At 39.4% G+C, this 10,459-nt stretch overlaps 1 protein-coding gene across 1 annotated transcript in view; it reads left to right on the top strand.

Annotated features, from left to right (window-relative positions):
* Window positions 1–10,459, top strand: part of ptn (pleiotrophin) — a 43,350-nt gene that overhangs the window by 24,616 nt on the left and 8,275 nt on the right. The window contains exons 2-3 of the mRNA XM_008400396.2: window positions 5,990–6,084; window positions 6,776–6,949. Of these exons, the coding sequence (XP_008398618.1) occupies window positions 5,991–6,084; window positions 6,776–6,949 (268 nt within the window). The 5' untranslated portion in view covers window position 5,990. The remainder of the gene's footprint in view (window positions 1–5,989; window positions 6,085–6,775; window positions 6,950–10,459) is intronic.

Below are 10,459 nucleotides of genomic sequence, written 5' to 3'. Positions count from 1 at the left end.
AAATCACAAATGCTACAAAAACGTAATGAAGTAGTTAGTGTTGATGCTCTTCAGAAAAATAGATGGCATCATGGAGAAATGTCATCATATGGAAATGTTGATGTCAGATTAAGTAGAAATTGCTTTAAGGATAACAAAGTCAATGTTGAAGCAAACAGAAAATTTGTGTGTAGAGCTGAAAATATGTGTCTGCAAACCAGACTCACGACCGATCTGTCAGGAGGAAACTCAATCAAACTGTAAATTTTACTTAAACAATTGTCAATCTTCTTGCATTTAATAAACTACAATGTTTTCAGTTTTTAACTGAAACATGAAAAGTTGTTTGATTTGATTTTGAGGGGGGGAAAAATGAGTTTTTAACGGCATATCTAACAGTTTTCTGCTCAAAGCAGCTCTTTAGATTGGCAGAGTGTTTCATGGAGATTTATTTTATTTGTTTTGTCCTTGATTGGCTTCTTCTTAATTGTCTGTGTTTAAATTAAACGGAGAAAAGTGAGGGATAATTCATCTGTCATGAGATTTTCAGGTTATTTCCTGAAATTAAGCAGAAATATGTTTATTAATAACGCTACTTATTAGCATCCTGACCAATCCATATACGATAAATGCAAGTGAAATACAGTGTCTGACTTTTTTTTAATGATTTTCTGCTTGAATGTATCACCGTGTCTTTTATTATTATTATTACCGTATTTTCCGCACTATAAGGCGCACCGGATTATAAGGTGCACCTTCAATGAATGGCCTATTTTAAAACTTTTTTCATACATAAGGCGCACCGCATTGTAAAGCGCATAGAATAGACGCTACAGTAGAGGCTGGAGTTACGTTATGCATCCACTAGATGGAGCTGCACTAAAGAGAATGTCAACAAAACAGTCCGACTCGGGTCGGCGAGGAGAGCCTTCCTGGGCCGGGGCGTGGCCGGACGATGGTCACCCGTCTCCGTTTGCGCACAGCATGTTCATGGAGAACGTGGTGCTAAATGACCTGCAGACGACCTGATTCTAGACGGTCAGTAGGTAGATAGGTCAGTCAAACTTTATTAACAAACCAGCGTTCTGACAGCTATCCCAGCATGCACCGCACGCTTCTTCTTCTACGAGCGAAAATGAAGTCGGCGGCTGCTTACCGTAGCTGCTAGACCTGTTGTGGCTCAGTATTGGTCCATATTTAAGTCGCACCGGGTTATAAGGCGCACTGTCGGCTTTTGAGGAAATTGAAGGTTTGTAGGTGCCTTATAGTGCTGAAAAGACGGTACTATAAAGAGGGGGAAATGGTCAAACCAACACAGAAGTGAAGAACAGTTTTCTTTCATGGTCGTCTCAGTTTTGACCTCACTGAAATGGCAAAATATGGTTAAGATTCTTGCAATGGGAGCAGGTTTCAGCCAAATCCACCTCCTGTAATTTAGAGCTCTGTTGTACTGAAAGCCTCACAAAAATGTTTTAGATTAGGTTCTAAAGGCAAGAAGAAAAAGAAGAACGGAGCTCTGCAGAGGGAGCGTATAACTCAGATGTGTAAATGTGCTTTTTCTTCTGCAAGTCCGGTCGATTGGCCACAGATGAACAGCACAAAACTAATGTCTCAGCCTCCGGTGCTTGTGGCATGTAAACACTATTTATTAGGTTTCAGACTGTGGCTCCTTCTTCCAGAGTAAGCAGGAGAGGCACCATTTTGTTTTTCTTTCCTATTTTTTTAGTTTTTGCAATTTGTTTTGCGACAGATTGTGATCAGAACATCCCCAGGAGTCATGCTATCAGTGCTTCCTTTAATGAGCTTTGGGTTTTTGCTTGGATCTGCCTCAGACCATCGCAATGTGTAATATATATACACCTGAATACGGAGCGTCTTATCTTTCTGAACAAAAGGTTGACTTTCTTAAAATCTTTTGAAGAATAAAAACTTCCAAAGTTTTCTCTCTTCCTGCAATCTTCAGGAAACTCAATGACATTTACTTATGAGTGTTTCACTTTGCTACACCTTCAGCTGCAGCAATTTCCTACATTTTTTGGGATCCGCTGAAAGCTTAGTCGTGATTAATGAGTGTGGTTATCTTGTGTCATGCTACTTGGTTATCAAATAAGGCAGGTCATTAGGATATCTTAGCCAGTTATGATTTGGATCAGAATCTCGGCTGAAACTTTGGACAAAAAAAAAGCACAAAAAAAAAACTTCCAGCAATAAATCAGGGAAACGTCTTGGTGTTTATTTAGATTTTTCAATAAACAAATTACTCTTCCTCTTTTGGGTACCACTCAGCATCAGTCATAATTTGATTTTGTTTGTTTACTATTAAAAACAATTTTTTTTAATCCCGAACACCAACTTTGTTAAATGCTTTAGAAAAGCTTTTTTCACTAAAGGTAGTTAAAATAACAACAGTTCAGTAAAATCCATTTTTATGACTTCTTTGTGCAACTTCCACATAAAGGCTTGTTGTTTTCTGATTGGTCAGAAACTGTTCCTCATCAACRAAATCACAAATGCTACAAAAACGTAATGAAGTAGTTAGTGTTGATGCTCTTCAGAAAAATAGATGGCATCATGGAGAAATGTCATCATATGGAAATGTTGATGTCAGATTAAGTAGAAATTGCTTTAAGGATAACAAAGTCAATGTTATCCTTAAAGCAGGTGGCACCTGATGCCACCTGCTGACAGGTAGCATCAGGTGCTACCAGAAAGAGTTTCTGATAGTGAAATAAAATATAAATAAACATTTATTCCCATGTCTATTGTCAAACTCTTATATTAATAGGTGTGTGTCAGCTCACTCACTCATCCTTCATAGAGGTGGTAAAGCTGCAGATGGAAACTATGGCTGCGTTCACACTACAGCCTGAATTGACCCAATTCCGATTTTTTTGTCAAATCGGGGTTTTTTTTTTTTTTTTTGTCGGGCCGTTCACACTGCCACACATACAGTATGCAAACTGTATGTGTTCTGCAGTCTGAACGGGCAAACGACCTGAAAGTGTCCCGCATGCACAGTAGAGGGCGCTATAGTCTCAGCGTTCTGCCAACCGCCATAAAAAAGAAGAAGAGTTCAGTGTTTGAAGAAATAAACATGGAGGCTAACGGTGGAGCTTAGCTTACACATTTGAAGTTGTTGTCCAACAGGAGCAACATATTAACAACTTAATCCTCATATAGTCCGTCATGGTTGTTGTTTTTTCTTCCCACCTGCACGTCTGAGGATGCAAAATAGTGAGATTTGTTGAGTATCAGTGACGTTCAGTTCTGATGAATGCGACCTGAACTTTATGGTCGCATTGAATCGGATACGTATCGGATATGGGTCACATTCGAAAAGAATCCGACCTGTGCTGTTCACACTGCTATGAAAAGATCAGATACAGGTCGGATTACGTAAAAAAAAATAAATCGGAATTGGGTCACTTCAGGCTGCAGTGTGAACGCACAGTATGTGGTGACTTTCACCTAAGTTATTGACCTGACGGAGAAGGAGACCTTGTGACCTTGCAGGACTCCAGCTGCAGCAGAAATATGCAGAACTCACTGTCTTCATTTAGTCATTATTTGTCGTCCCTTACTGTTCCTCCTCTGCTCCCCCACCCTCTCGCTCTGCTTGTGACCAACTGAGAAAAAGCTTTCTTATCTATTGAAAGACTAAATTCCTTTTTCATAGAAACGGATCCTTATCTGGAGGCTTTTATTGGATTTTCTATATGAAACTCTTAGAAGTCATTGTATATGCTTCTTTCCACTGGAGTTTTTCTTTTTTCTTTTTTTTTTTTTTTGGTGCTTATGAAGAAGAACGGTTTGGACTGTGTTACAGTCAATATTAAAGTAAAAGCAGGAGAAAGAGCCTGAGTATTTAATCAAAGCTGGATTTTCTTGTGAGCTGCCAAAAATAGAAAAGAATAAATTCCATCATGCGGAGGATTCAAATGGCTTTTCAGGAGCAGAAAAAGTACCGGCGACACCTTACAGCGCAATATGAGTTTTAATAAAGAAGGTGTGCTTAAAGAACTGGCAGTAATTGAATTTGAGGTTTAAATATATGCATAGTCAGACTAAATCTTTGAAACAAAAAGTCAAATGTCTATTCAGAGTGCTAGAATGAAATCACAAAGGACTGAGACCCAGCTCTTGACAGATTAAAAATGACAAATGCACATTATTTCCCTGCGAGGCTCAACTGTTCTACAAGAACATGAAAGGAAAAGAGCATTTTTGGTGTCAGACTCTTGGTAATTGCCCGAGTCCCATGCTGTCTCCCTCTCAGAGAGCCTTACTCAGAAAAGAACAAATAAGGAAGAAGGAAAGGGCAGCGCTTACAGAGGCAGCAGATTCTTTTTGGCAGTCCAGTTCAGCAGCTTCCTGGCGTTCTCAAAATCTGCAGAAGGGTGAAGAAAAGGTAAGGGGTTTGCTGCAGTTTGCATTTCTGATTCCTTAATTGACAGATTATAAGCGCGTAATCCTGGCTGCACTTTGGAGGTGATGGATTTCTAGGGGACATAAATCCAAACGCGTTCTGCTTTTTCCTCAACGTTTCTGGTTCTGTCGTCATCGCCATGGCAGTAAAATCTTTCCTGGAGCCAAAGCAGAACGGGTCAGTGAGCCTTCTGGACGCCGAAGCTGTGAAATCTCCCGACATACGTAAACCTCACGGCTACTTTGCACTTTGTTGCATCTAATGAGCCCAAAATGGGCAAATCTTTAGGTGTGATTATTGGTAAAGGAATATACATGTTAAATGTACCATATCTTAAACTTTCCACAACAATAATTCAATAATGTAAATTATTGAAGCGATTAATGGTTGTGTCTCTGCAGAGCCTTTTTTGTCTCATTTTTTTTTAAAACACATCAAACTCCGTCAGACTGGACAGATGGCATTTGTGAAGTCTTAGCTAAAGATTTTTGGTAAAAATTTAAGTCTGAGCTTTGACTGGGCCACTCTAACACATGAATATATTTCGATCTAAAGCATTGCACAGTAGCTTTTGCTGTATGTTTAGGTGCAGGAGGTTGAAACTCTGCCACAAACTGAAATCTTTTGAAGGCTCTAATGTCTCTTTCACAATAAAAATCATCTTAAAGGTCAGAAAGCTCAGATTCTTCTAAACAGCAAGATGACCCACATGGCTTATGAGGCGATTCTGCAAGTGATTCTGTCTAAGTGACTGACAGCAGTAGGAGGAACAAGGATTGAGAGTTTTCTGAGTTTTTTTTTTTTTAAACTGAAGTGTATTTCTGTTAGCTGAATGTTCCTTCAGTTTGAATTAGTTGTACAAAAACCTAACATTTTTGGTTCTGGTACTCAAAATAGTTGATTATTGTTTTTATTTGCATAAGAAGTTATATTGCCATCCATCAGTTATGCTGTATACTGCCACCTATTGACCAATCAGTGGAACATCAATAGAAAATCTGAAAATACATTCATGCCAGTGAGAGCTTTGTTGAAATGCATGTTTGAACTCTTCAGCTACTCCATAGGGTGAAAAACAAAAAGTAAAACACTATTAATGTTCATGTCTGTGTGAAATGTTTCCACTACGCTAACAGGTTAGCTTAGCCGTTGTGTTTCTGGGCTGTGAGAGGAGCCCAGGTACCATGTCCCTGCTTCATGCAGGTTTTAAACTCTTACATTCCATGTAGCCTGAGGGCAGGAGACGGTTTTAAATGGCTTTATTTGACAGTGACAAGCTCAGATCGACACACACACGCACACACACACCCACACACACACACACACACACATGTAACTGTCATTGCAACTGCTGTGCAGACAATCAAAATGTTGATGTTGGAGGCCGGCACAGTGGCAGTGGCTCCAGATAAGACGGAGGAGCTGGAAACGCTCCAGGATTTCCTCGGCTCTCTAAAGACTTTGGACGACTATCGCTCCTCTTGCTCACCTCCATGTTCCTCCAAAAACATCGACCCTCTAAAGTCCATGTTTGTCTCTCAGGGGAGGCTGTAAAAAATACTTTTTTATGTGTCTGTTTTCTAGAATGACTGGACAGAAGCTGTGGACGCAGGTGGCCGTGCTGGCGCTCCTGGTGCTGACGGTGACGGCAGCCGAAGGAGGGAAAGCAGAAAAACAAGGTGATTACTGCAACCTGTCAGCGCACTTGTGATATAACGAAGCAATTTGGACCGAGCAACTTCAAATTAAGAAATACATGCAGGGCTTCCACTTCCTGGGTGATTAATTTAGCAGGGCACAAGTAAAAAAAAAAAAAAAATCCCCAAAAAAGTTTAGGTTGAAGTAATTGGTCTCTTGTGAAAGTTTAGAATAAACTGTGATTTGCAACAAAAAGAAAATAAGTCTGAAATGTTCCTCCTGGGTACAATTGAAGCTGGTTTAAATTGGAGGGGAAAAGTTTATTTGCATTGGAAATTAGTGCAAAGACCTGAAGCAATTACAAAAACACAGCAGAGGAAATTAATGTTGTTTTTATTTTCATTTTAAAACGTAAGCATTAAAAGCATTGACTTAAGAAAAAAGTTATAGATGAACAAAAAGGAGAATTTCAATCTTGGATTATTTTTTGTAAAAAAAAAAAAGTCAAAGAACATCTTTTTCTGCGAAAAATAACCACATTAAAAGTTGAAATATTTGCATTTATTTGGAAGAGACATGGACAAAAATATACAATTTAAAAACTGCTTACTTTAAAACTATAAATGAGACTCGAATCAGATTTTTCTCCTGCTTTGTCGCACCGTGCCACAAAATAATTCAGACGAGAAGCTACTCAGATTTTAGCGTCTCCAGCGTCTGTTATCCGTACAGGAAAGAAGGAACGCAAATCTGACTGTGGGGATTGGCAGTGGAGCGTGTGCGTCGCCAACGAGGGCGACTGCGGCCTGGGCACCAGGGAAGGAACGCGCACAGGAACCGACTGCAAGCAGACCATCAAGACCCAGCGCTGCAAGATCCCCTGCAACTGGAAGAAGAAGTTTGGAGGTGAAATATTTCTTCTTCAGAGTCCAGAGATGTGGACAGTGTTGTTAGCATCTCTGGCGCTAACATGGATTAATCTTTAATTGCAGAAATGTTCTCTCACGCTGCTACATTTAGAAAAATGCAGTTATTCAGTTCTTTGTTGAGAAATAATTGCTTTTGCAAAAATAATTGGCGACAATTCTGCTGTTATTACGTGGATTTGGACAGTGGATCCAAATCTGTTAAGATTTGGGGAAAAGGCCCTTAAGAAGGCCTGAAGTGCTTTACCACAAAATTATTCATCTTACCTGAGCAAAGAAATCAATTTACAGTCCCAGCAGAGTTTTTTAGACTTTATAATATTCACAGTTATAGAACAGAACAGGCTGGGAAAATTGTAAAAGTTATAGACTACCTTAGTTAAAGTAAAATATAAATTAAAAATGCGTCAGTGAGAATTATACTAAAGGGTTTGTTTGAAAATTGCGTTTGGTTCCATTTGGTTTTGTTTCTATACTTTTGTTTTTTGACATTTACTTTTTGTATTCTATTGTGTCTGTTTTCTCTTTACTCCATTTTGTATATTTCTTAGATCCCCTTTTGTTCATGATGTCGTTCATTTGTCATTTTTCTTCACCTCTCACTCAGCTGCAGCCATCTTGTTGATTAGACTCAGCTGGTTCTAGTTTCTCTAATCACCTCCAAGGCTTTTATAAACTTCCTCTTCCTCAGTTCCTGCTGTTTGCTAGAGCATTTGTTGTCCTACATGCACCTATTCACTATTTTACATAAAATAATAATGATACTAATACTAATCATCTCCTGTTATCTTGACATTGTTCAGCATTCAGAACCTAATATGACATTATTAAGAATATTAATACTTTGGCCATGAGGGATTTTGGTTTTTATTTTCTGCTGGATTTTTATTTTGAGAAAATAAAAAAAGCTAAATATACATATTTTCTTTTAAAGGCTCATTTCCTCATTCTTTTCACATTAAATCTAGAAAAAAAAACATCTTAATATTCGTAGTATTTTAGTTATTGACTAACATACCCAGAGAATCCCACCCTTGTACAAGAACATGATTTCCATTTGTTGCTCCACTCCTCCTCATAATCCATTGTTGCGTGTCATTCAGACAAACAATGGCCTCATTTTCAGAACAGGAATGCATAAGCTAGCTAATTAGAGGTACAACAGAAATGTCTGCAGAGAATATGATACATTGTCATGGAAATAACCATCCAACATCGTCATTGCCAGCACAGCAGAGTAGCAGGCATTGTTTTTACCTTGTTTGTGGGGGCGTGTAAATGGAACCACCATGAATGGGGTTTGGCAGGTTCATAAATCTCTGGACCAATTTTGACAATCCACAAGTGTCGCCGCTGTGGAAGGCACATTCACTCGCCTTTTCATACCTCTAGCTTATCTAAACAGCGTTTTCCAAAGCGGAAGTTGCCCAACACATCGTTCTTACACCGAGCGAGATTACAGTGTGAGATTTGTGAAGCTGAAATCTCTTTGAAACGATGACAAAACCTGGGAGACTTTTCGTTCCCAAGGTAAAACCTGAAAGGCTTTGCAAGCAAACCATCAGGAATGATGAACAGAGTAGCACGAAGTCACATAGATCCAGACTTCAGAGGAAGGTTGCTTGATCTAGATCAGCATTTCCATGTTTGTGGTAAATATGCTGCAGTTACTGGAACATATCTGTGATGAAAACCAGCTGGAAGGCCAGTCAACATGGCGGCATCCTGACCCGTCCTGTCTGCAGCTCTGCTGCCGTCACTTTGACCAAGTTTGTCCACGGACACATTTGGGTTTTAAAGAATTTTTTTTTAAAAAACAACCCGTCCTGAACCGGAAGTGCCTGCAGGATCAGGATTTCCCATAATGTTAACGCCGCACACATCCAGAAGGTGAAACTATCACCGCTTACTCTGACATACTACAACACTCCAGGTCTGCTTGCACATTTGGAGTCAGCAATTCCACAGTGGCGCCTGCAGCAGCATTTGGATTTTGCGCTGCTAAGCAAATTATTCTCGTCGGAGGGTAATGTGTGCAAAAGTTTTAAACCATAATCATTTCTTTTTATTGTGCCGTCAAGGGGTGGTGGTTGCTAGATGAATGAAGCCCTGGGAAAGTCTCATTTCAGACAGGCTTTGGCCTTTTAAGGCTAACGCTGGTCAGTTTAAATTCTTCTGCACAAATAACCAGTTACGGCAGAATAAAAAGCCAAATTATTTCTGGAAAAAAAAACAAAAAACTTTTCTTTAACCTGTCTGACAAAACTGCAGTTTAACCTGCAGGTTTTGGAGATACTGACCAGCTGTCAGGCCATCGACATTCACCTTTTGTCAAAATCACTCCAATACAAAGGCTGCTTTTTTTAAAAATATTCTATCTTTGAGAAAAGTTGTTTACAAAGGAACAGCAGCAAAAACATAATCGGTTTTATTGGCTTTCTGTCAGTTTTAATCAACATATTTACCATTTAAAACAAGCCTATTTGCCTATTTGCAATCAATTTTAATGTTTTTGCTTTTCTTTTATTACAGATTTTATTGCCTTTTTTATTGCATGCTGTATGGCAGCTGTTTTTATTCTCAAGCTTTAATTGACATTTAAAGTTTTTTAAAAGTACAACACAGCATAAAGTTATGAGGTAGCTGCGAATAATTCTGCAGAGTCATCGTTTTCACTAAGTGAACCCAAAATAAGGAGTCAGGCGCCTCGGGGACGACTGACGGAGGAACCGCTCACACCACGCACCGCAGCCACTCTGTGACGTTCAAAAGTTCAAACTTCACGGCATTCCTGGTTTGTATCTGTGGTGACGCTGGTGGTGGCAGCATCATGCTGTGGGGAGGATTTTCATCAGCAGAGACAGGGAAGCTGTTCAGAGTTTGAGAAAGTTTTTAGGAGATCTAAAAGACTTGAGATTTGGAAGGACGTTGTAAAATGACTGTAAATAAATTACTCTATTTTCCATTCATGTCTTATCTTGGCTCTATGAAAGTCCAGATCTAAATGAATGAATTTGAGACTCTACACCAGGACTTGAAAACTGATTTCTCCAGAGGTAGTCATCTTGCAATCAAACTGAGTTATTATGCAAAAATAATAATAAATAAAATAGGAAAAAACACTTCTGTGTCAAGATGTGCGAAGCGTATAGAGACAAACCCAGATGAATGGCAGGGGGCGACGAAACGAAAATGAAACGATTTACAGTTTTCCTCTCAGCGCACATTTATGCACTACTTTAAAAAACAAAAGAAGCCAAAAAGTTCAAGGTGTGTGAATACCTTTGCAGCCCAGCATGCTGCATGTGGCCCTTCAAAATGTAGCACAGCCTCCCGATAAATTTGCTACAAGTGGGATATCTCTGTCTGTCTCTGACATAAATTATGGTTGTGAGGGGAACACGGCTTTCAAAGTTGGTTGCTCAGGAAGTCCCTGTTGGATTCCTGCAACAATGGCCCTGTCAGTCCCTCTCTCTGCTCTCCTGCCCTG

The sequence above is a fragment of the Poecilia reticulata genome, linkage group LG23 (assembly GCF_000633615.1).
Source record: "Poecilia reticulata strain Guanapo linkage group LG23, Guppy_female_1.0+MT, whole genome shotgun sequence".
Lineage (NCBI taxonomy): Eukaryota > Metazoa > Chordata > Actinopteri > Cyprinodontiformes > Poeciliidae > Poecilia > Poecilia reticulata.
This window is presented reverse-complemented; position numbering and strand designations above follow the sequence as displayed.